A 27,643-nucleotide genomic window follows, 5' to 3' on the forward strand; every position below is an offset into this window, starting at 1 on the left:
CACTTAGGTGCAGTGAAAAGATTTATTTTGTGTTCTATCCAAGACAAACATAGGTACAGCAGACTTAAACACAGTGGAGAGAATGGGGTTACAGTGAGAGATCAGTATGAATGGTGTTGGTAAGGGAAACATTATTTTACTAGAGTGAGGTTTGTTCAGTTGTCTGATAGTAGAAAGAAACTGTCCTTGATTCTCCATTGTGTTTTTAAGATATATATACAAAATGATTTTTCAAATTTTTAAAAATCCTTTGCACTTAACGCTGGCTAAAACATGGATGAATATTTACTGTTCTTGAATATATTTACAGAGTAGATTATGATTGCGAATTTTAACATTTATTAAATGAGTTAACTGTATATGGTATAACCCAGGTCATCCACATATGTGCCTATGACACATAGCAACAGAAGCAGTTCTAATAAAGGCATACACAAAATCAGAAAATTAGTGTGTACATATTCGGGCCTTAGACACAACAGGAAACATTGAGAAGACTATATCAAAAGTTCCAAAGAGTTGGAGGCTTTATAAGGAATAAAGCCTGCATGATGTTGGGCAGTTAGGCTAAGCCCTTATAAAACACAGATTCCAGCTGGAACAGCATACATCAAATAGAACATCAAGGCCTTTGATGGCCATAACATGATATGAAGGAAGAGACGCTGTTGGGACACTGGGAAAAAAAAACAGGGTATGAAGTTTAGATAGAGAAAATGTTTTCAGTGGGAGATAGAACAGCAGCCACAGTTCAAGGATACAAACCCAAAACGAATCACATTTGACAAGGAGGAAACAATTTGATATAGCAAGCAACCCAAAAGATTGACGAGAACAAATTAAATTTTAATATGCAAGAGGGTCTTGAAGAGAATAATATTACAGAACTATTGGGAGGATACCAGGAGTATAAGACTTCATGGAGAGTTCTTTCAAAGAGCAGTGCAGACACAAGGAATCATGTGACTTCTTTATGTATCACACCATTCCAGGATCCTGAATGAATTATACTGGACAAAGAAGACCTAGCTTCCTTAACCTTTGGAGTGTATTTTAAAGATTTTAAGCTTCTGATCACCAAAATCACCTTAATATTTTACTGTCACGTACTGATTTTTAGATACAACCTATTTTTGTGATTTCCTGTCATATTTGAAGTCTACTTCAAGCATACAAAACCAGAAAGTGCATTTGCACTTGGATTTCTTCCCTGCTGTTCTTAGAGCCGCCAGTGATGAGTATGGTGAAAGGTTTCACCAGGACATTGCGACCAGGGAAAAAAGTGGTATCAGGGGAACTGAAATCCATCAATGCTGGCCATTGACATGAGAGGCATCAGATACTGAATACAAACTAAAATTTGCGGCAAAACATTTTTAGGTCAGTTCAACGAATCCAATGTGTCAGCATCATTATGCGATTAAACATGCTCGTTTCAATAAAAGTTAATTTAATGTTTCTCCTACTTCTTACATGATACAGCAAATCTGAAATTATCTTTGTGTTCAGCTTAAAGTTGTCTATTATAATCCCACAATTTTTTTTCCAGAAGGTAGACCTTTTGAAAAAATATTTTGTCCAGTATTATGGGTTCTGAACCTTCTTTCTCGGACTCTTCTTAAACCATAATCTAGCCCAGTGCCTACCAAATTAAGATATTTAGCCCACAACCTCACTAATCTCTAAAACAGACATTAAAAGCACACACACGAGACAACCTGCATCAAAAGCAAGTGAAAAGTGATGAAATACTGTATTTTCCAAAAAAGTGTTAAAAAAGCAATATATATTGCTGTGGGAGGCAAAATGGAACAGATTCATGTCGCCACTCAGACAGGAGCTGATACGCTTCAACAGTAGCCTCTCAAAACACTTTCTCACTGTGAATGTGAGTCATTTAGACAGATTATCGCACTCGTCTTGGGTAATGGTGCGCTTGAGGCCTATTTGAAACAGGTGGGTGACACACCCTGTCGGAGTGAGATGTTGAAGATATTCATGAATATATTGGCCAATTGGTCAGCATAATTTTTTAGTACTCAAGCAGGTACTCCATCCAGACAGGATGCTTTTCTTGGTTCACACTCCTGAAGACAGCCTGCATTTCATCTTCAGATACTGATAATAGATGATCATCAGGTGTTGTGGGGGTGCACAGTGGTTTTTCCTGGTTCTGGTGGTTAAATCTGGTATAGAAGGCATTGAGTTAATCTGGGAGTGAAGCTTTCCTTTCCCCACAGATACCACTTGGCACACTGAGTTCCATCAATAGTTTGGGTTTTTTTTGTCCAAATTCCAGCATCTGCAGTTTTTATGTCTCCAGCAATCCTTCGTGTTGATTAGCTGCATGGCCATCAGCTCAGGTTGGCATTCTCCAAACCATCCAACATCAAGTGAAAAGTTCAGTGCTACTTCATAAACAGAATTTTTATAGTATTCTTTCTTTAAAATTTTATTGTGCGATTGCATCTTTGAGTTGGAAGCAGTAGGTAGAAGGGCATGTATTGTCCATACAAATTCAAAAGATATTTAGATTGAAACAATGAAGGTATTTTTGAAAATAGAAGAGGATGGCTGAATGGTGGTTGAATACAAATTTTTGAACATTAAAGTTTATTGTTTCATAAATTTTAATTGCTATTAATCAAAAACCTAAATGTTAAAAATCACAAATTTAAAGTAAAACACAATTTGACTAGGCATAAGAATTAAGTCAAAAGATTAAGATATGTCAGTTTTTTTATAATTACTAACATAATGTGTGGAAAAAAAACCCACAAATTTATTAATATCTTGTAAGCATTGGAAGATAAATGGTAAATTAATTTAGTGCTGCAGGTATTTCTTACAAGGCATACAATTTTACAAGAGGGAAGAACGTTAATATTCAATTTTACCCAATTTTAAATTCCTTAAGTGGGGAAAATATAATACATTGTGTATATTTTGAAATTGTAATACTATAAAAAGTACCTTACCTGACTTATTAATTGAATAAGTCAATAAAATGACATTTCCAAAATTATTTTCAAAAGCAATTACAGTGCAAGAAGATAACAAGGTGTTAAAATTGCGGTAAGATTACTGCTGACACAAACTTGATAAAGCAGATGACTCGGCAGTAAGAAAGTCCACCATGCATTTGATCTCCATTTATTTTGATGTTCAAACAGCAAATCTAACCTTTAATGTTGATGAGGTTTAAATTTAAATATTTGACTCACTATGTGATCTTCAAAATAATCCAAATAAGAAGAGACTAAATGCACTTTGTTCTTTCTTAATCCCAAATCACTTCCAGTTTGAACATCTACATGAAATTATGAATCTTTAAAAGAGAGTGCAAATATCACATTGACTTTGCTCTTTCCAGAGTCCTGTACCTTCTTTTGTTTCAAATATATATGCCATTATTTTCTTGATGCATTGATCATTGCAACAGATACTTATGTCAAAGCAATGTGTAAAAACAATTCTCAAAACTTCAGTAGCAATGACAATTTTAAACTGATAACAATTACTCCATAAGATCTTTAAAATTCCATTTTCACTGAAACAAATCTAATATCTAAATTTCACATTTATTTTTAGAGTACATACATGACATCACATTCAACCCTGAGATTCATTTTTCCTGCAGGCACTGCAGAATTACCACTTATTGGTAGTGTAAAAAATCAACTGTACGCAGCAAAACATGCAAACAAATAAAATAACTCTAAACAGATAACAAATGTAAACAAACTGTGTAATACAGTGAGAACAACTCAATAAAGTGCACAAGTGAGAGTCCTAAAATGAGTCTGATTGAACTTGTCGTTGAAAAGTCTGATGGTGGAGGGGTAGCAGCTGTTTCTCAACCTGGTGGTGAGAGTCTTGTGGTACCTAGACCTCTTTCCTGATGGTAGCAGTGAGAACAGAGCATGTGGTGGGTGGTGAGGGTCTTTGATGATTGCTGCTACTGCTCCCAACAGCCACATTCCCTATAGATGTGCTCAACAGTGGGGAGGATTTTGACTGAGATGTCCTGGACTGTGTCCACTACATTTTAGATGGCTTTACACACTCCTGTTCGGCTCCGAATCATGGGTCCTCTACTGGCACCACCTACGGCTCCTAGAACGCTTCCACCAGCGTTGTCTCCGCTCCATCCTCAACATCCATTGGAGCGCTTACACCCCTAACGTCGAAGTACTCGAGATGGCAGAGGTCGACAGCATCGAGTCCACGCTGCTGAAGATCCAGCTGCGCTGGATGGGTCACGTCTCCAGAATGGAGGACCATCGCCTTCCCAAGATCGTGTTATATGGCGAGCTCTCCACTGGCCACCGTGACAGAGGTGCACCAAAGAAAAGGTACAAGGACTGCCTAAAGAAATCTCTTGGTGCCTGCCACATTGACCACCGCCAGTGGGCTGATAACGCCTCAAACCGTGCATCTTGGCGCCTCACAGTTTGGCGGGCAGCAGCCTCCTTTGAAGAAGACCGCAGAGCCCACCTCACTGACAAAAGACAAACCCAACACCCAACCCCAACCAACCAATTTTCCCCTGCAACCGCTGCAATCGTGTCTGCCTGTCCCGCATCGGACTTGTCAGCCACAAACGAGCCTGCAGCTGACGTGGACTTTTTACCCCCTCCATAAATCTTCGTCCGCGAAGCCAAGCCAAAGAAGAAACTCAGGGATATTGGGGTTCCCATATCAGCACTTTCCACCACACCTCTGCAGGAATTTTCCAGGTTTCTGGTGTCATACCTAACCTCCACAAACTCCTGAGGAAGTAGAGGTACTCATGTGCTTTTTTTCATGATGCCATTGGTGAGTTGGGTCCAGGAAAGATCCACTGAGACAGTGACTCCCAAGAACCTAAATTTGCTCGATGCTCTCGAATTCTGATTCCCCAATGACCTCGGGCATTCCTTTCCTGAAGTCAACAATCAGCTCCTTAGTTTTGGTGACATTGAGCGCAAGGTTGTTGTTGGTGTACCATTCAGCCAAGTTTTCAAACCTGTTTGTTGACCCATCCCCTTCCTTTAAACAACCCACTACCATAGTACTGATAGCAAATTTGTAGATGGTGTTGTTGTCATACTGAGCTACACAGTCATTGGTGCAAAGTGAGTAGAGCAGGTGGCTAAGAACACAGCCCGGTGGAGCTCCAGTACTGATGGAGATTGTGGAGGAGAAGTTCTTACTAATCTTCACTGATTGTGGTCTGGAGGTGAGGAAATCCATGATCCAATTACACAGTGGGGTGTTAACTCCCAGGTCTTGGAGTTTGCTGATCAGTTTTGAGGGGATGATGTTGTTAAATGCCGAACTGTAGTCGATAAAGAGCATCCTGATGTACGCATCTTTGTTGTCCAAGTGTTCCAGGGCTTTGTGTAGAGCCAGTGAGATGGCATCCGCTGTAGACCTGTTACTACGATAGGAGAACTGGAATGGATTGATGTCATTGCTCAGACAGGAGCTGATCTGCTCATCAGCAGCTTTTCAAAACACTTCATCACTGTTGATGTATATGCTACTGGTTGATAGTCATTAAGGCAGATTACTACATTTTTCTTGGACACCGGTAAGATTGAGAACTGTTTGAAACAGGTGGGTACCACACCCTGTTGAAGAGATCCATGAATACCTTGGTAAGTTGGTCAGCACAGATATTTAATAACTCGGCAAGGTACTCCATCCGGGCCGGATGTTTTCCTTGAATTCACTGTCCTGAAGGCAGCATGCACATGGGATCATGAGGGAACAAGGGGTGCAGAGAGTGGTCCTACGCTGTTACTGTCATTAAATCTGGCGTAGAAGGCATTGAGTTTCTCTGGGAGAGGGGTTTTGTTGTCTGCTGCTTTACCAGATTTGGTTTTGTAACAGGTTATGGCATTTAGGCTCTGCCCTAGCTGTTGGGCGTCCCTCATTGTTTCCATTTTCAACCAGAATCTCCACTTCGCCTGGGAGATAGCTTTCCACAGGTCATACTGCTCCTGCTGTACTGATCTGGATCTCCAGACTTAAATGCCTGTGACCTGGCTCTTAGCAGGTTTTGGATTTCATTGTTCATCCAAGGCTTCTGGTTGGGGAAAACCCTGAATGATTTGGTGGGGACACACTCCTCCACAGCTGGTTTGATAAAATGTGTGACAGCCTTGGTGTACTTGTTCAGATTCTCAGCTGAGTTCTTAACACCGCCCAATCTGCTGACTCGAGGAAGTCCTGTTATCGTTATTTAGCCTTCTGTGACCACCTTCTAGATACCCTGACCTCAGAGCCTCTCTTTTTAGGCTCTGTCTCTATGAAGGAAGCTAGGTGAACAGATTTGCCAAAGTGTGGTCTCGGGAAAGAACGGTAGGCCTTCCTTATATTGATGTAGCAGCAATCAAGTATGATGGGACCTCTGGTATAGTCCAAAGTATTAGTGCAGCTCTTGGTTATTTTCACTCCAATAGAACTACCTCCTTTCAACTATAATTTATCATCCTTGGCATCATTCTAGTGAATCCTTATAATACGATCTCTCTAGTTTCAAAGTTTCTGTATTGAAATGTACGAAAAACAAATCTATATAGATCTTCCGTGAATTAAATACCTCATCAGATTTTTTTTTAACGTGAAATCAGCTCTCTTTCATCTTGCCCTTTGCAAATGAAGTCCAGTGATTGTACTACTATGTTACATTTCAGGGTCTTTAAGCACTGCATTACTAATTATACCCTCACTGCGGGATACATACTTAAATGTCTTAATTTTTCCATATACGTGAAAATATTATATTTTATGTGAAGGTGATAACAAACAAGGCATCTTGCAGGCCAAACCTCTCCAACCACAGAAAATTCCTGGAAGACTTTATTTCAATAAAATGTCAGTTAGAGTAATATCAAAAATACTGGATCTATACTTTACCTCCTTTTCCAAATAACAGGCCACTGACTCTGTTTCGTTCAAAAGTGAAACATCACATTTGCCCCTATAAGGAGAAATATATTCAGTTCAGCAAAACTCCAGATATTCCATGAACTGCTTTTGATTACATAAGCAATCTCAAACAAAACACATGCACTAGTAGCTTCTTTGATCTGGTGGCTATTCATGGCACCCAAGTTGCTTGCTCTGTCCCGTTTTGCCATCGTTCTTCGAGCCAGCAAGTTTTATGAAACCTAATGCCATATTAGGTGGTCCCTCTCAAGGAATCTACGTGCCTCTTTCAACTCCTGACTCAACTATCCAAAGGTGGGTGGAAGAAAATATGCCATGCCATCTCCTTCCCACAATTCCTACCATGTAAAAATAAATCACTTTTCAATGAAGGGAATGCAGAATTTTAACTCCTTGCAAACTGCTCCAATAGTACCAACATCCTATCAAATGTAAAAGTTCAATTAAAAAAATTCAATGAAAACAAAATATATTTTAAAAAGTACTTGTTTTTTCTAATGAGGAAGTCTTGCTCATTAGACCTCATATTTTCCTTTATCCAATGTGCATCCCAAGTTTCTTCTTTTGACAGACTGTCAATTTGAAGTGTGAGCAGTTTCTCTTTCCACAGACACAATGTGATTTATACAAAAAAAATGATGGCATACTCTGGTTATGTTTCAGGTTTTCAGCATCTGCTAGTTTGTTTGAGTTGAATAAATTGTTATTTTTGTTCCTGAGTTTCTATTTGGCCTCCATACATCAATTTTCTTTTCTTGCCTGAAGGGAATTGACATAAATAAATTCCTTCAGCATTTGTATAACAATCAAGTGATTATCCCCCAGTGTAAGAGAATTGTCAAGCCTTCAAACAACAAAGTCCAATCTGTACTGTACACTCTCCAGTCATAATCATTAGGCCCTTTCAAATTGCCGTGTAAAATGGGCTAACCAGGCAATTTGGCTGATTAGCGCCCCAGTTACGCGGCAGTTAGAAAGGGTCTGACCCGATTAACACTGTCGGAATCCAACTGGGTTCCTGACTTAACTCAGATACAGTCAGGGAACCCAATTAAACTTACCTAGGTCGCTTCCAAGGGCGATTTGAAAAGGAAAGCAGCCGACCCGCTTATTTCAGTGTCATCAGTGTTTGCAATGCGGGCATGATGTGTCTTTGTGGGGACAAGATCCCCTTTAAATTGCCAAGTTGGAGATTTAATGGGTTGAACCTCCTGCAATTTAAAAGGCGCTTCCAGCAACGTTGCCCCAGTATTCACACTCGCTTTCCAGAAGGACTAGCCGGCTGCTACAATTTAAAAGAGGCTACTGGATAGCAGAGCAGAACTCTGGTCTTTGGCCCATTCCTTACCCCGAGAATGTTGTTTTCAATACAAGTATCTGACTGGCGGAGTGACCAGAATTCAACAAGACTGCAAATATAACAAGTCATCCATAGCCTTGCCTCATGGACCACTTAAATTTCAGAGTCAGAAAGTTCCTGGTTCAAACTCCACTGTGCAATTTAAGCAAAAATCTAAGGTGTGTACCACTAGAATGCTGCATTGCATTATGTAACATGTTTCAGATGAAAAATTGAAAGAGATACAAGCTCTGCAGACAAGGCTTCTCAAAAAGAACCAAGCTTTTTTTTTCCCCTCCAGTTCCCTAATGAATATTTTTGCCTCAAGCAATATATGAAAAACAGGTTATCTCATTGCTGTTTGTGAAACTTTGCATTATTTACTGCTGAGAACCTCTACATTATAACTGTGCCTTCAAGTCAAGTGCATTAGTAATCAAGAAATTCTTTTTGTGATTTTATTTAATATCTGATTTAGATCTTACCAAAATGTTTTCACTTTCTCACATGCCCAAATTGCATGTACTGTTGTTCCCGTTTCCTTCTTACAGCAAAAACATCTATCTGATAATGTTGGATCCCATTTATTTAACTTTTGGGGTGTGATATATAGCCTGTGTAACCAATTATATTGTATCATGCTTAACCTCATATTTATTATACTTCTCATAGTTCCGGAGCATAACTTTTCCCATATTTCATTTTTTTTTTCTAAGTAATATAACTAGTAAAGAATTAGGCCTCAAACTGGATGAAACGCAAAAAAGATTTATAATGATAGATTTTAGCTGTCGCAAAAAAATGTATAATGTCAACTTGGAAATCAGAAAAGAACCTGAGAGTACAGCAATGGTACATGGAAATGAATAAATGTATTCCATTGGAAAAAAATAACATAATTTAGAAAATAAAGTCACATTATTTGAACAAATTTGGGAACCATACATGGAACACAACAGAGAGGGCCTACCGCAGACCTCCACCCGCAAAAATGACAGAATGAGAAGAAGATGAAATGAACTGACCCAGTATGTAAAAGTAGATGACACAATTTTCTTGTTTATTTTCACTGTGTGATGACATTGTTTAATGGGCTTATTGTATTGTACATGTTGAACATTTAGTGGGTAGGAGGGAGAAAGGATGGAGGGAAGGGAGGGGGGGAAAAGGGGGAGAAAATGACACTCTGTATATTCAAGAGGGAAATGTTTGTGTGTATTTTGATTAATATGGTTCATAGTGTGAAAGATATTTTTTTTAAATCAAGAAATCCTTTGTGATATTTTGGTTTTGTTTTTAAAAAGACTAATTAATTGCAGTTCCATGCCAAATTGAGCAACCAGACACAGAATTTTAAAATATAACTGTCACAAAAAAATGGCATACCCCCATCAAATATAAACTTTGCAACTTTGCATTAAAATGTTCAAATTGTTAGCAGCAGGCAGCATTAGGGGGCGGGGGAGAGAGGAGAGAGAGAGAGAGAGAGAGAGAGAGAGAGAGAGAGAGAGAGAGAGAGAGAGAGAGAGAGAGAAATCCAATTTCCCACTCACATCAATTAAGTGACTTCATTTCCAAGCAACCTTTATGATTATTTTTAAGCCACAGCAGAGAAAATTTCTGGAAGTCCATGAGCAAGTACGTCGCTTTATAAGTGACTGGTGAGACCTCATTTTGAGTATTGTGAGCAGTTTTGGCTCCTCAATTAAGGAAAGTTATGCTGACATTACAGAGTGTTGAAAGGAGGTTCACAAGGCTGATTCCAGAATGAAAGGACCATAATATGAGGAATGCTTGATGGCTATTGAATTTAGGAGAATGTAGGAGTAGTTCATTGAAATATTTCAAATGTTAAAAGGCATAGACAGAGTGGGTGTTGAAAGGTTATTTCCCATGGTAGGAGAGATAAGAACAAAAGGGCTCAACTTCTGGAATAAAGGGGATCCACTGACAAAAGAGATGCAGAGGAATTTCTTTTGACAGAGGATGGTAAATCTGTGGAATTTATTCCCAATGGTGGTTGTGAAGGCCAGGTCATTGGGTCTATTTAAGGCAGAAATTGATGGGTTCCTGATTAGCCAGGGCATCAGAGGATATGTGGAGAAGGTCGGGAAGTGGGGCTGAGTGGGAAAATGGATCAGCTCATGAATGAATGGCGGGGCATTCTCGATTGGTACAATAGCCCTTTTCTGCTCCTGTCTTATGGTCTTAGAAAACTACAAGCAAGATATTTCCTAATAATAGATGTGAAGTTTACTGAGGTACTATTTCCTAGTCTTAATCTTTCTCCATTCTTAAATATGGCAAGTGACTCCTGTGGACTAAGCAATCTTTGAGCATTTCTTTATTTATCACTATTATGTAATTCTTGCTAATGCTGGTGAACCTCTCTCCTTTATTTAATAAACATAACACCCTGATTGAAGGAAGAAGACAGAAATCTAGAAACTATTGACCAGTTGGCTTACCATCCCTTTTTGGGAAAATCAAGCAATCCATAATCAAGCCCAAAACTGATGGCATCCCAGGAAGCTTTCTGGATTACCTACATTGCGCATCTCAAAATTTTTGAAAAATACTAATATTGTCTCCACAAAATGTTCCAAATTCATGGGAAGTTTAAGCAAACAAACATCAGAATCCTTTCCCAGCCAACATCCCCAGGATTGAGGTTCCAGTGATACACACAATCGACCACTTTGGGCAGCCATTAGTGTTCACTTGGCTGACAGGAGATTCTCCAAAATAGATATGCCTTGGGAAGAGGTTTATAGATGGAGACAGGAAAATATTCCAGGAGCAGATGCTAGAATCTTAAGCAGGTGAAGAACTGCTAATTCATGGGTAGAAATGCTCTGTTAAGGTTTCAAGTGTGTCAAAGGGATAAATGATTTCTACCCATGGATGCTTTTTTGTTCTGTTGAGTTAGTCCAGCAATTCTTGTCTACAAAAGATTTAAGGATGTGCTCAAAGGTTATGAAGAATTGCAATATCCTCACAGACTCCTGGGAACTTTGGACTCATGACTTCTCAAAGATGAAATGGGGCACTCAAGATGGTAATAAAAACTTCAAGACCTGTGGGGGCATGACCATGTGAAGGATCTAGACAGATGTGTCTTGGATGATCTCTCCGTGAAGCGTATTAAAAAGATGGTTTAAAAGTTTTTAATTAAGAATTTTTTCACTGTGAATAAAAAAAATGAACACGAAGAAACCAAGACAGCAAAAATCAAAATCGGAAGAGACACTCTCAGCCTGGAACATCGAATGAAAGCCCAAAAGGGAGTGGCACAAGAGCGGCCTTGGGACCAGCTAAACCGGAAATGCTGGGGGTGGGGTGGGGGGGGGGGGGGGTTGGCGCAAGTCCTGAATATAATCCTGAATAAGGTGGAGTCTTATTGCAGTTTTAACACCTGTGAAACGATTGCATCGAGAGATATGTCAGAGAAAATGATTGAATTTAAAGAGGCAATTGAGGATTTAATGCAATGAATCTGAGTCAACTTGGTTAAAACACAAGAAAAGCTGAAAGCTTTGAGGAGGACACAAAGAAATGGGGCTTGGATAAACAAAACAAGCCATGCTGGATAAGATCAACCACATGGCGAATTTCAGCAGACCAATGATGTTCAGATTATTGGTTTGAAGGAAGGGACTGAAGGGAGAGACCCAGTGATCTTCTTTGATGATTGGATCCCACAAGTGTTAGGAAAAAACAAATTCAATGGGAAACTACAAATATAAATGGCTCATCGGACTCTTGGACCCAGAAGACCTGATGATCAGCAACCACAGCCAGTTCTGTTAAGACTATTTAGAGTTACCGGAAATGGGGAGCAGCATTTGATTACTCCAAGTAACACAATGGTCTGCTCAAGATTGACAGTGGAAAAGTACTATTCTTTCAAGACTTTAGCCCAACTTTGATTAAGCAAAGGAAAGAGTTTGATGATAATAAAAAGTCAACCACGGTCAAAGAATACAAAATACTCAATGATATATCCTGTGACTCTGAGGCTGAGGGATGAAGTAATATGGCAATCTTCTGTGAAGATTATGAAAAGATTAAACAAGATATTAAACAAGAAGATTAAGAAGAATGTTTACAATGGGACCAAGTAAAAAGTGTATTTTTTGAACCATCTTGCATTTATTGTTAAAAATTATTGAAATTTGCACAGAGAGCAAGAGTGAGAACTTGGTAAAAATAGTAGCAGGGTGGAAACTCCGGTCTAAGAGGGATAGTCGCGCCAGGAGAGGAGCAATTTTGCAAGATGGAGCTAAAGGGATGGGTTCTTCTTTCTCAAAGGACTTTGCGGGCTTTTTTGTTTACGACATCATCATGGCAGGGGCATTATATATGTTTTTTTTTAAAAGGTGAAAGATCACTGTATTACTTAAATAATTGAAAAGGTTTATTGTTGAACAATATTTGTTTAAGAACTGGTATGGATTAAACATTAGAGTTTATTAGTCTGAATGTTAACGGGCTAAGCAGGCCAGTGCAAAAGAAGAGTGTTGGCACATTTAAAAAAACTAAAGGCTGATGTAGTTTTCTTTCAGGAAGTGCATCTTACTAAATTGAAGAATGCTAAATTAAAGAGGAAGGGTGAGGCAAGTAATATCATCTTTGTTCAGTTCAAAGGCGAGAGGAGTAGCGATTTTAATTAATAAAAATGTACCAGTAATGGTAGAAGATGTAACGAATGACCAAGCCAGAAGGTTTGTAATGGCAGATTGTAAAATTTATGCAGAGTCCTGGAGGTTTATGAATATTTACATTCCAAATTATGACAATTAAGCCTTTATGAAGGATTTCTTTTTAAAGCAGCAGAGAGAAGACAAAATATATTGGTCGGTGGGGAAATTTAATTTCTGTTTGGATCCAATATTGGATAAATTAGCAAGAACAGTAACGAGGGTGAAAGCTGCAAAAGCAACGCTATCATTTATGAGAGATTTATATCTGATGGATATTTGAAGGCAGCTCGATCCTAAAGAAAGATAGAACTCATTCTATTCAAGGGTCCATGACTTATTTTTAACATCTGCACAGTTACAAAAGAGAGTGGTAAAAATGGAATACTTGGCGAGGCTATTATCAGATCATTCACCATAAACTTTAACTATTGCGATAGTGGAAAAATGAGAAAATGTGCAGAGATGGCATCTTGATGCCACATTTTTGAAAAGGACAGACTTCTGCGAGCTAATTAGGAGACAGATAGAACTAATTTGTGAGACAAATTTTCCTTCCACTGATATGGGATACACTTAAAGCTTATCTGAGAGGGAAAATCATTTCTTATACAGAAAAGAACTAAAAAAGAACATAATGTGGAATTGGATGGTTTGGAGAAAGAGATAACAAAACTGGAGAAAGAATATCAGAGGACAGGTTTACAAGAAAAATATCGACTCTTGGAGAACAAAATTTGAGATAGAACACATTACAAACATATAAAACAGAAAAAATATTAAAAACTTACCAAAAATATTATGAATTAGAAGAATGAACACATATGGTTTCATCTTGGCAAGTGAAGCCAGAGGAGTTGTCGACGATTACAAATGCAATTAAAATAGAAGATGACATCCTAAAGTATAATCAAAAAGGGATTAATTATATTTTTAGACAATGTTGCACAAAGGTATATAAATCAGAATTATTAGGAGATGAATGAGTGTCTAGCGAACGTTGGGCTTCAAAAATTAGAGGTGAGAGAACAGATAGAGTTGATGCCCCTTTCACAAAAGAAATTGAGAAGGCTCTCCAAGCTAATAATTCTGCGGGGGAGGATGAGTTCCTGCTGGAATTCTATTGACAATTTAAGGATTTGTTGATACCTCTTATAATGGACATTGTAGACAAGTCTGTGGAGACCAGATTCACCGGGATTCTTTTTCGACAGCTATTATTACAGGTTTTCCAAACAAAAAACAAGGACCCATTTAAAAACCTCATCATATAGACCAATCTCGCTTTTGAATGATTATAAGATACTGGTGAAACCAGTAGCTGAATAACTGGTATAATATTTACCTAAATTGATACATGCAGATCAAGTGGGATTTCTTAAAGGAAGACACAATTCAAATAGCCTGGGTAGGTTATTTAATATTATACATCTGACCAAATCAAAACTGAATTCCAGTGTAACAATCTCATTTTTTAAATATTTTAGTTAAGAATTTTAAAACCACATCACTGTATACATATAAAGGACAACCCACCCAGCCACCATCTGTCACCTGTGCAAGATACTACAGTTTGCACTTTGGCCTCACCGGTCACATCTGAACCTACAAAACATAGCAGAAGTAAATCATTCTCTATCCTGAGTAATATCTAAGTAATAGCAGCTGCAGACACAAGAGAGAATACAATCAAGGAGTGTCAAAATTATGTTTTAAAAGGGAAATCAAGACTGACCAAGTTATTTATGACTACAACTGCATAGTGGATAAAGGGGAACCAGCATCTATGATGCATTTGGATTTCTAGAAGACATTTAATAAAGAAACACCCACAAGTTTATTAACCTCTTAATGAAAGAATTTCTTCTCATCTCAGTTTTAAATGTCTTAAACACAAAGCATGTTGTTTGGAAAACAAATGCTATTTATGGTTTTAAATTTATTAACTGGTAAAGTTTACTGATATTAAGAAGAAAAAGAGAACATGGGCAACTAGGCAGGCAATAAACAATGAAATGGAGTACTAGGAACAAGATTTATAATTTGTAAATCTACCAGGTCAAGTAGAAAATATTAGTGAAATTAGTCCAAGTCAAAAATATGTACAAAAGGGAAATCATGTTTAACAAAGCAAATGAAGTTCTTGAGAACATATTGGCAGAATGGATAAGGGAGAATCAATTGATAAGGTGTACTTAATTTATCAAAAGGCCTTTGATAAAGTTCCACATAAAAGGTGAGCATATAAAATTAAAGTGTGGGATTAGCAGTAATACATTAGAATGGAATAAAAAAATTGGTTGGAAGAGAGCTACAATTAATGTTTTCTTCTGCGTAGTACTCCATGACTCGTATGGAGGTACCATGGGAATCAGTGCTTGGATCCAACCTATCTATCAATAATTTAGATAAGGTCAATGAATGTAACCAAACTAATAGAAAGCAGAGTCAAGATAAATGTGTTATTTCAGTTTGGCAGTTAATAATTAACGAGGTGCCACAGGAATCAGTCTTGCTGACTGTCTTAACGGCTTGGAACATATTAACCATGATATACAGGGTATGCCTGTATTCAGTAATAAATAATGTGCAAAATAAGAGTCCTTAAATGGGTCTTTGAGTTTGTTCTTTAGGAATCTGATAGTGGAGGAGTAGCCACTGTTCCTGTAGCTGGTGGTACGAGTCTTGTGGCATCTATTCCTCTATCCCGATGACAGCAACAAGAACAGAGCACGTCCTGGGTGGTGTTGATCCTTGATGATTGTTGCTGCTTTCCAGTGGCAGTGATTCATGTAGATTTTCCTCGATGGTGGGGAATGTTTTTCCTACGTCCACGACCTTTTGCAGGATTTTCCGCTCAGACGTATTGGTGCCTCCATACCAGGCCATGATGCAGCCTGTCAACATACTTTCCTCTACATATTTGTAGAGGCTTGCCATGGTTTATAATGTCATACCAACATTTGCAAACTCCTGAGGAAGTAGAGGAGCTTACATGCTTTCTTCATGATAACATGAGTGTGTTGGGTTCAGGAAGGGTTCCCTGAGATAGTAATTCCCTCTCGGGAATTTAAATTACTCACCCTCTCCACCCCCCCCCCCCCAAATGATCCCTGGATCATACACCTCTGTTTTTCCCCTCCTCACAATCAGCTCGTTAGTTTTGGTGACTTGAAGTGAGAGGTTGCTGTTAATAAAATAAAAATCCAAGCAACTAGCAGCCTCACGAAACAGGCAAAAAAAAAATTGCGGAAAATAAACAGGTAAAAAATACAATCGTTTAAAATTGGTGTGCCTTGCCGTTAATTCACCATTAACACAACACTCAATCACAAGCCACTGAAAAATTCACATCCCCATAGATGCCAAGTACCAGGGGTTTTACTGTACACCATTCAGCCAAGTTTTCAATCTCAATGCTGACTCATCTCCCCTTTTTATACAATCACTGCCCTGGTATTGTCAGCAAATGTGTGGATGGTGTGGCTGTCAGACCGAGGCCATGCAGTCGTAGGTGTGAGTGAGTAGAGAATGGGTTTAAGAACGCAGCCCTGTGGTGCTTTGGTACGGATGGAAATAGTTCTTACCAATCCTCACTAATTGGGGTCTGGAGGTGAAAAAACCCAGGATCAAATTGCACAGTAGGGTTTTGAGGCCCAGGTCTTGGAGTTTTCACCGGAAGCATTCCTTAATTAGGGGTTAAAGAATTTCTGAAGACCCTTTCCATCCAGCACAGAATCTTTGAGCTAATACCATTAAGAAAGAGGTACGGGAGCATCAAAATCAGGACTGAGAAATAGCTTTTTCCTCACAGCCAATGAGACTGATTAAAAGTCTCCTACAGCCAAGTAAACCATTCCAAAATATTCATACACATTTATTTTAAATTGTATCTTTATGTATACATGTGATTGGTATGTGATAATAAACTTGAACTTGAGATCCAAGGACCTATAGGAAGAAATAATTTTTATTTGATTCATGAGTGATACAACATAAGCACATTTTAAAAGCAAAAGTATTCAATATAATTCTTGAATTCTGTGAAAAATATCCCAATGTTCCCTGTTAACTTTGACTTCGTCAGAAACCTAGCGCACAACTTCAATGCAAGCTGAATAAATGTATGATTGTCAAGTTATGCTACTCTCTGGGGTAAGAAATATTTGTTCAGCTCTGAAAATGTGTGTATTTGACATGACTAATATTTAAGAGTACGTCGCCTGTATTCACCAAAAATTATTTTGAGACAGAACGTTTACTGTGATACTAAATTTACCATTTTGGGTTAGCATCACAAGATCTCAAGGGAAAATACCTATCATAACTGTCTAAGAAATGATATAATAATGTTAACCATTAAGCAAGTTATGATATGTGGTTATTAGTTAATTAAAACTTTTGGTGTTAGGAAAACCAGTCCAGAAATTTTTAAAATTGAGTTAATAACAACAAATGCATGAAATATTTTCATGTACTGACTTGTGAAATATATTTTTTAATTCTCAGTTTTATACTTGTAGATAAAGTTAATTATTTCTGCAGGTTGCACACAATTAAGAAAGTCCATCATTGGTGATGTTAATAGAAAAATGGTTATTCAAATTTGAAATCAACAATAGCCAGCTATTAAAATAAATACAGTTCACAATGTACTGAGTTCTACATGCAAGTTTGCTCTATTTGGACAAGACAATCCTTAATTCATTATGCACTAAAGTAAGGGTTCTCAACCTTTTTCTTTCCACTCACATTCCACTTTAAGTATTCCCTATGCCATAGGTACTATGCGATTAATAAGGGATTGCTTAAGATGGTATGTGGGTGGAAAGAAAAAGTTTGAAAACCAGTTTTAATCATACCTAATTGATTCGTTATGTGCATGGTTTCATATCTCCAAAGGAAAAAGGGCCAATGACAATTTTTCTCAAGCAAAATATTTCAGCAACAATTGGGTCTACAGCAGTGATTCTCAAGCTTCCCTTCCCACTCACATACCACCATAAGCAACCCCTTACTAATCAACGAGGACTGATGGCATAGGGATTACTTATAGTGGTAAGTGAGTGGAAAGAAACAGATTGAGAACCACTGGATTACATGAATCTGTTCCTTATCCTCGAGGTAAGAAAAGTTAGAAAAACTGAACAGATGTGTATTGAATAGACAAGAAAAAAAATTCCCATGGTTGTTGAAAAATTATGTTTTTGTTTATTTGCAGACACTTCACACCTGGACAAAGGAAATTATGCAAATTTCTGCAAAACAAACAGCTCCACACTCAGAAAAATCAAAGGGTCTTGCGAAAAAATGATCTTAAAAGTTGACAGAGTATATTATAAAGTTCCAGTTTATAAACTTTATTAAAAAGTATACTGTAGTAGAATCTTCTGAGAGGCAAACATGAGCACTAATTGACTGTCACTGGCTGTTTCTTTTCCCCTCATCCTGCTTTCACATCTTTTACTGATTTAGGCAACGTCACAGAAATTACTTGGAAACATTACAAAGGATCAAATAATTAAAGAAAAGAAAGTAAAGGAGCCCAGAGACTTGGTATCCTTTTATGAACAAATAAGGAACTTGCCTGTTGTGGAACTGTATTAAGTTCTCAAAGGATCTTTATTTTCTTCATCCTCAACAGTTAATGTGGTGCATTAAATGACTTTAATTACAATTAGAGCACAAGTGATTTTTAAGGTAATTTTTGGAATACTGCATGAGAAAATCAGTTTAAACAGACAAAATTATTCACAGCATCAGACACCCTGGTACAATCCTGACCAAGGCTGGTGCCTGCAGGGATTTCGCATTTTCTGCCTGTGATATGGGATTTGTCCAGGTTTTATTACACATACCACTGTTATGCACCCAGAAGACCCCAAAACCCACCAGCAATAGAAATTCACCAAAACAAATGGTTACTTAAACAAAAGTTGCTTTTAATTATCTTTAAACATGAAAACAGGATCAAACTTTAACTTATTACTAATAACAACCTAACTTAAGCCCTTTCTAAATCTAAGAACACGTGTATGTAATGTGTGTGTAAGTTCAGAAAAGTTCTTTGTTTCATAGTCCAGTCTCACTTCTCACTCCTCCAAGTTCACTGGTATCAGGCAATTCTTATACTGTTCACAGAATTGAACATTTATGAATCTTCACCAGGCTTTGGTGCTTGAAAGAGAAATGGTTACCTCTCAGGAAGGTTCTTGTTGGTTTTCAGAGAGAGATTTGTTGCTCATTAGACACCAATTGATTCCTTCCGATCAGCTACGTTAGTGCCTTGCCAAAGAAACTTGCCCCATCAGGGTTTTCCAGATGATAACCTATTTTTTTTCAAGTCACCAGAGTTCCTTTTTGTTTCTCATTTCAAGTGAAACATTACACAGTCAGCCATCTCCTCTTGTATGAACCAGAAGGGCTTTGAATAGGCTGAACTAAGCACTCACAACCCATCTTCCAAATGGGGGTTTTCCACAAGCTTGCCAGCATATCATGTTCGAGTCCCAGCTGCTGCTGCTAAAGAACTACATTTTTTTTTTCTCTCTCTCTCTCCATCACTCAGAGAAAACCACATGACCCTCTTAGTACAGCAAATTACACTCAGACAGACTGCGGCCCCAGACCCAATCTTCCAAATCCGTTCATTTGTTGCTTTCCAAAACAATAATCCATTACTCCACAGCATGTCCATATAACACCTACTTGTGAAGTCTCTATAGGCATTCTTCAATTTGTGCAAAGGCAATCGGAGCCTGGACTGTCTGGCTTGAGCAGAGCTCTGGCATTTTAAATGAGATCTGTGTTGTGAAGTATTTGTATCTTTTTGTGACCCAACTAAAAAAAAACACAATTGATCTCCTTTTAAAACATAGCTATATACAATATAAAATATAATATAATCTGTCAACACCACAAATGTGCAGATCGGCAAGTTAATTGGCCACTGTAAAATGCCCCTAGTGTGTAGATGGGGTGGTAGAATCTGAGAGGAACTGATGGAGTGAGACAAGTAAAAAAGGATGAATAGGAGTGTAAATGACGATTGACATGGACTTGGTGTGACAAAGAAAGGGCTCACATATAAGCTGTATCTCTCTCGGACTGTATGAGCCAAGTCAGTATTCATATGGGACTAATCCTTTTTCATTTGGAATAAAAGAGACTAGTAAATCATCTACCCACCTGCTGCAACTTCAGTACTGTACATCCCTTTGCTCCTCCTCACAATAGCTTGTTCCTGTGCATAGCATTTTCCTATAACACAATTTTACTGCTAACCCCTCAAAAGCAACGGTACAGAATATTTTTTTTAATGTGGTGGAGAAAAGAAGAAAAATTCAGATGAAAGAAAGATCTCTTAGGGAATGTTTGAAGACTGAGGTATCATGTTTTGAAAAGAGATATCCAGAGAGAAAGGCAGAATGTTCTTTTGTGTGAATAGAGAAAACCTGCATGCAGAATTAAAAGCTGGTAACTATTTGATGAGAGAAAGTGCTGAGTTTTTGTAATCCTTGCAGAAAAGATGTTTAAGTAAATGCAGTGGAGTACAGGGACCAAATTGAAATTGGCAAAGGTAGCTGACATTATACAGGAAAGGGAACTACAAAAAAGTTATTGATTTGAAAGGACATTTCATTAGAAATGGGATTAGAAACACAGCTCACAACAGAAAAACAAAACAGCACTCAAGTGCAGATCATTGGAGTTCATGGAACCAAGAGCATGATGAAGAGCTTGAATTTTTATTTGAACAGCTTGAGGTATGGAATATAGTTGTTAGTCATGGACAATGTGATGCCTTGGGGTTATTTATGCTTGCAGTCAACAGTAACATCTTTAAAAATAGTAATATGGCCCTTGGTACTTCACACAGCACTACAAGTCAACAATAGCTGGCTGAAAATTGTGAATTTTTGAGAGCTTCTTCAAGCAGTTAAGTGGGATTGGAACAGAGAATGATCTAAAAAGAGAGAATGACTAAAATTAGGCAAATGAACATAGGGCAACCAATGGTGGAGCAATTAAAATCAAGGATGCACAAGGCAGCAAAATTCAAGGCACACTTATCTTAGAGGTTTGGGTGATGGTGGACTTTACAAATATAGTGATGTGCTTGTTTGAAATAATTTTTTTTAAAATCAACACCCTTCTTGATGAGGAGCCAGAGCAGGGAAGTGAGCTCAGGGGGGGCACAGCTGAACAAGATTTCATGATTTAGTACACAGAAGAATTTAGTGGAGTCAAATTTATGGAGATTGGAGTCAGTGCAATCTGGAGGTCACAACGACATGAACATGATTTTCTGCAGCTGATGAGCACAGAGAAATGAGATGCAAACTGGCAGTTCGGTGAATGGCAATTTCAGGCTTAAAAAAAAAACAGAACCAGTGGGAACAATCTGGTTCAGAATGACCAATTAGCAAGGAGTTGAATGGTTTCTATGGCTGTGGGATAAAGGGCAAGGAATGGTTATAGTCTACCCAATATTTGTCAGAGAAGTATTGTGAATACTTAGAAATAGCAGAAGGGTGAAAAGTGGTGATGATGTCATAGAACTACGCCAAATGTGTTTTGAAATGATGTAGTTTGTTGGTGAACATTTAGGCTCCATTTACTGAGAGGAACAAAGCAAATCTTATAGAAGTCTTTGAAATTCAAAATTCTACAGAGGCACTTCTTTGAATATTTTATTTAAAATTTTCTTCATACATAGTAGTCAAGTTAATATATTAATACAAATTACAAACAGAGAAACAATCTAAAACTACATACATGATAGTATATAAATCCCCTCTCTCTCAGAATAGTTAATATGAAAATAAAATGTAGTTACACAAAGTGGAAAAAGAAGAAACTTTCAGAGTTGCACAGAAGAATATCATCTAACATACATATTTAAACAAAATCTTTTAATATATTTCAGAGGAGATTCTTGTGGGTCTAGAAGCACAGGAAGTACATTATAAATTTAAACCTAATATTTAATGCTGCAGTCCTTTTACTGAAGGTGCTGTTGGGAGAGGGAATTAGACCCAGGAACACAGATGGAATGGCAGCATATTTTCAAGTCAGGATAGTGCACAACTTTGAGGGAGCCTAGAGGTGTTGGTGTTCCCGAGCACTCTGCTGCCTTCGTCCTTCTTGGTGGCAGAAGTCACACTGGAAGTAAGGTGCTGCTAGAGCAGCTTGGACAAGTCACTGCATTTTGTAAATGGGATGCACAGGAGCTGCTTGTGCACTGTTGGTGGAGGGAGCAAATATTTAGGATAGTGGGTGGGGCTCCATTCACCTAAGGTGTTTTGTCCTTAATGGTGCTGAGCTTCTCCAGATGAAGCAGGCTTCTTTTGAACAGAACAGGGGAAAGTACTGTTGGGTAGGATTTCTGCCCACGTGTCCAGTTGTACTGAAGCCCAAACTGTACTACAAATCTGCTGCCTGCACATGATCTGCATCCCTCTACCCTATATAATTATCTAGAAGCTTTTCAACATTACAGTCATATCTGCCTCCATCACCATTCATGGCAACCTTTCCAGGTATCTACCATTTACTTTGTAAAAAAAAACATTGTCCTACACATCTCATTTGTGCTTTCCCCCCCCCCCCCCCCCACCCTCTCCCCCCATCTTCAATTTATGTCCTCTATTATTTGACATTTTTATCCTGGGAGAAAAGACTATCATAATTTTAGACATTTTTATCATATCTCCCCTCAGCTTCCAACACTCCAGAGAAGGCAACTGAAGTTTGTCCAATCTCTCCGCATACCTCGTGTGCCAAATTTGCGAAAACACAGCAATACAGTGATCTTAAATTATACCCATTTCTTTTTCTCCAAAGGAATACAACTTTGAATTTGTGCATTCCATCATACAATGCCCAAATACGCATCTGATTTCCAAGTCAGTGCAATACATTTCCTTGCCACTGCTAATGCAATTTTATTTGGTATAGTGACAGTTTTAGTTTAGATCTTGTTCCTTCAACATTTCCTAATAAATCTGGGTTTTATGGAAATATGACACCTGTAACTTTTTCCAAAAAGTTTCCTAAGTCCAACAAAAATGATCTTACCTTGGAACGTAACCAAGTTGAATGTAAAAAGTTCCTATATCTAAAACATTGGTCTGATAAGTCTGATTTCAATCTGTTTAATATTTGTGGTGTAAGATATACTAAATTATACTGAACTAATCTAGATTTTACATTAATAGTTTTAGTCATAATAGTCTCGAGAAAAATCTGCCCATCTTTGCTCATCAATTGCGATACAGAGACACTTCTAATCAAGGAGGCGCCAGTACAGGGAAGCACAAATATAATTAGCAACAAGCAAATGAAAATATCGCTTAAGAATTTCTTTTTACATAGTACTGTGAGGCAAATGGCTTGCTTTCATGTAGAATGATTGAATCAGATAAATGATGAAACCAAAGAGAGACAATGAGGAGGAGAACGGTACACAACGTTAAATGAGTGATGGCTCAAAGGGTGGATGAGTAGAATCATGAACAAATTGGATTAAATTATCTGTTTCTGTATTACAGTATGATTCCAATTATCCAAAAACCACTTGACCGAAATTCTCAGGTATCCGAAATTTTGAAAGTTAAAAAAAAATATTTTTTTTCTTAAATTTATTCACATCTTATTCTGCAAGCAGAGATCACAATTTTTGGTAAGAATTAAACATTATTTCATGCTTGAAAAACCTTCCGTTGTTTTTTTTTCTTGTTGTTTAACCACCGATACAAGTATTCTGGTGATGATATTGGGCTGCTTAAAGCTATTTCTGTTATCCAAAAAAATCCGGTTAACTGAAAAACATCCAGTCCTAAGCATTCCAGATAATCAGAAACACACTGTATAAACTATGTTTGCATAACCTTGCAATGCTGTGCTACTAAATTTTTTTAAATTCTTGCCTACATATGAAACAATCAGAAGAAAACCCATCTAGAATTGATCTACTTTGGAAAATTGTTTTAAAGTCAGTTCAATTTAAATCTATAAATTTCTTCCAAATAATAACATGTATCTTTAATTTTTAAAACAATCAAGTACTGTCTATGGTATATATTTGTAACCATATTTGTCATAGGTATATTTAGTGGATTAATAAAGTATCTAAACAATTAAAAATAAAGAAACCTACAGACCCTGTAGATTTGAAATAAAAACAGAAATGCTGCAATACTCATAGATTAGGATGCATTAATATTGAGAAATAGAATTAACATTTCAGGCGAATGGGCTTCATCTGAACTTTGCAAAATAACAAATATGTTGCATTTCAAGGAATGGAAAGAACCAAAAGAACATGAGAGATGGGATGGTAATCAATGGAGATTGGTTGGGAGAGAAGGTTGAAAGCTTGTCAATAACATATTATTGATCTGGAGAAGATATAAATAGAATGACATGAGTGAAGAGAGACTGAAAAAAAAATAATGCAGGGAGCGACAGAACACCAAAAATGCTCGAAAACTGAAATGATAGAAAATTTTGTAAATAATTAGCAGGTGGGCAGCAACTGTCGAACAAGAACAGAATTAACAGTACAGATTAACTGGCCAGTTCTGATGAAAGGTTATTAACTTGTAATGTTAACTCTCTCCATGCATTCTTCCTGACATCTGGATATTTCAACATTCCCTTTTATTTCAGGTTGCCAGTAACAAGTGTTCTGCACCTCAATAGTCGCAGCACTTGCTTTCTCTCTCCCCATTATTTACCTAATTCTCTCCATTAACAACACTGCACTCTTTGTATCTTTCAATATATTTGCCCACCGTAGCACAAAATTCCTCTGTTACCTCCACCCTCCCCCTTCTACTTCAAGCCAAAATATGCTTGATTGGAAATTTGTCATGGTCTTTTGAAAGGCCATTGACACAAAATTTAACACATTCTTTCTCCACATTGCTGCATCTCACGCTGAATACTTCCATTAATTTCTATTTTCATTAACACTCAATTGAAATTTGTTTCACATTGAAGTATCACAACAAATATCGGGGGATCTTAAATTGGATAATATTTTGTATTCATATGCTGTATAAATTAACCTTTTGCACTGAAGTACAATTTCATACCTGATGGGAGTACCAGGAAGTGACTCATATTGGCGGGAGAGAAATATCTCCCGGTGTTTAAGCTGATGTCTTTGCTTTTCAGTCAGGTCAAAAATGCTTGTGGTTTCCAGCTCTTCTTCTATTTCCTCTGCACAAAATAAACACAAAAAATCTTCTTCAAAAGCATTGCAGCAACTTAATTTGATTGCATGGGGTAAATCATACTGTGAACAATAGATCACAGCAATTTAGAATCCAATCATGCATCTTCCCATATTCCTCACAGTTGGACAAAAGAAAACATGTCATGATGCTCCAAAGAAAAGCAACAAGTTGTTTGTGGTTCATATTAACTTGCACAAAGTAGAGTCCCAGGACACAATTAAACCAAAGGCAGGTAGTTCACAAAAATGTTCCTAGTGATTCACTACATGTATATAAAAAAAACTTGAGAAAAGTGAATCGAATCAGAGTTTATTTTCATTAACACGTCACGAAATTTGTTGCTTTGCGGCAGCATTACAGGTGCAAAATTACTCGACGTTACACTTCTAAAATTTGTGCAAAAAAAAAGTGTGGTAGTGCCTGTGGGTCATTGTCCACTCAGAAACCTGATGGCAGAGGGGTAGAAGCTGTTTCCATATGGTTGAGTGTTCATCTTGTACCTCACTGCTGATAGTAGAAGTGAGAAGAGGGCAAGGCCAGGGTGGTGGGGGTCCTGGAGGATAATGGTTGCTTTCTTGAGACACTGCCTCCTTAATGGAATGAACCCTGATGTCCACTGGCAAGTTCACAACTCTCTCTTCTTGTTATGGCTGCTATTTGGCCACCATTAGGAGTGTGGCTTAAAAAATATCACATTTCTCTGCTGCAGAGCAAAGTGACAGCTGGTGTGTTGAATTTAGTTTGGTTCTGTCAGAAATGGTGGTAATTAAAACATCAAAAATGATCTTCACTGAAATTAGTTCTGGAATATTTTTGGGAAGCATAACATTTTAAAAATATGAATTCGTGAAAACCTGCATTTTAATTTTCTGTTTATGCCACAGCTGCTTCACTGAATAAGAACTTATGTATTTGTGGTGAGTTTGTTCCCGCTACACTATTAACAGGAGTACTGATAACAATCTGTGCATACAAGGTGGTGCTGAACACGTTTCTGAATCAGGTCTCCCAAAAGCGGTGCAAAAATAATTCAGCAAATTGCAGAATAAGGATAATTCCCTCAGAAAATATTTTACCAAAATCTCTCATTGACCATTGCTGTCAATGTTTTCTGAAATTCCCTGGGCAATGCAGAAACATATAATTAAGGTTACATCAAATCAGCCAAGATCTCATTAAATGGTGGGGCTTGAACAGTGAGGCAAATAGTCTATTCCTGATAATTGATATGTTCATACAGTGCCATGTTCTGGACTCCATTCCTTCAAGTGTCATCAGTTTTTAAATATGAGTATTTGAGAGTGGTACTCTCTCTGAGGCATCCTGAAATTCTGCCCTTTCAAATGGCCATCCATGATCCTGAACGCTTTGAAACGTGCAGTGACCATTTCTTGAAATATTGTCCAGTCCATATGAAGTCAGCTTTCATAATCATCTGAAGATTTCGATGTCTAATCAGTTGTAAGATTAAAAAAAAATGTGCATAGCAAAACTCCACTGACATCACTGAAATGATAATGAGATGATCTAGAACAGCGGTTCTCAGCCTTTTTCCACTCACATACCACTTTAAATAATCCCCATGCCATCAGTGCTCTGTAATTAATAAGGGTTTGCTTAAGGTGGTATGTGAGTGGGAAGGTTGAGAATCTCTGCTCTAGACATAATTGTTAGTGAAATATTTTGCTTGAGAAAAAAATGTAATTGGCCCATTTCCTTTGGAGTTATGAAACCGTGCACATAACGAGTCAATTAGGTACGATTAAAACATTGATTTACAAACTTTTTCTTTCCACCCACATACCACCTTAAGCAATCCCTTACTAATCACAGAGCACCTATGGCATAGGGAATACTTAAAGTGGTATGCGAGTGGAAAGAAAAAGGTTGAGAATGACTACTCTAGAATCTGGTAAAAAGGGGCATACAAGCATTTGCCCAGATGCCACGGAGAATTCATGAAAGTGAGAAAAAAGTGAAATGCATCCTTCATACAAAAACAGCATTCCTCAAAATCAATGAGGGGATACTTAAAGTACAGCATTACCCTCCCCAGCAACAATTAAGAGCAACACAAACAAATGAGTTAAGTTTAACACAAATTTAATTAACCAAACTAACAATAATAAACACAATATACTTAACACCTGAACATCAGACTTAATGGCAACTCTATAGTGCGCTGAGGTAGCAGAAAGCAAGCACAAAACTCAAAAAACTTCCAGGAAAAGTCTGAACTCCAGTTCAAGCCTTGGTGGCACTCCATGTGATTGGTTCAGGAGGGGCTGGTTCAGGTTTATATTCAGGTCGGCTGATTGACAGCCGGCCAGGTGGAGTCAGCCCCTTAAGTGGTCTTCTTGCAGATACAGAGATTGTTCCCTGCAGTAGGCTGGTGGTCATAGCACCACATTCACCCTCTT

The 27,643-nt window shown here is 37.8% G+C and overlaps 1 protein-coding gene across 1 annotated transcript in view; it reads right to left on the reverse strand.

Annotated features, from left to right (window-relative positions):
* Positions 1 to 27,643, reverse strand: part of mta3 (metastasis associated 1 family, member 3) — a 159,294-nt gene that overhangs the window by 70,044 nt on the left and 61,607 nt on the right. Inside the window, exons 3-4 of the mRNA XM_069931134.1 lie at positions 25,080 to 25,206; positions 6,907 to 6,970 (exon numbers count right to left, since the gene is read on the reverse strand). Coding sequence (XP_069787235.1) covers positions 6,907 to 6,970; positions 25,080 to 25,206 — 191 coding nt within the window. The remainder of the gene's footprint in view (positions 1 to 6,906; positions 6,971 to 25,079; positions 25,207 to 27,643) is intronic.

Source organism: Narcine bancroftii, chromosome 4 (assembly GCF_036971445.1).
Source record: "Narcine bancroftii isolate sNarBan1 chromosome 4, sNarBan1.hap1, whole genome shotgun sequence".
Lineage (NCBI taxonomy): Eukaryota > Metazoa > Chordata > Chondrichthyes > Torpediniformes > Narcinidae > Narcine > Narcine bancroftii.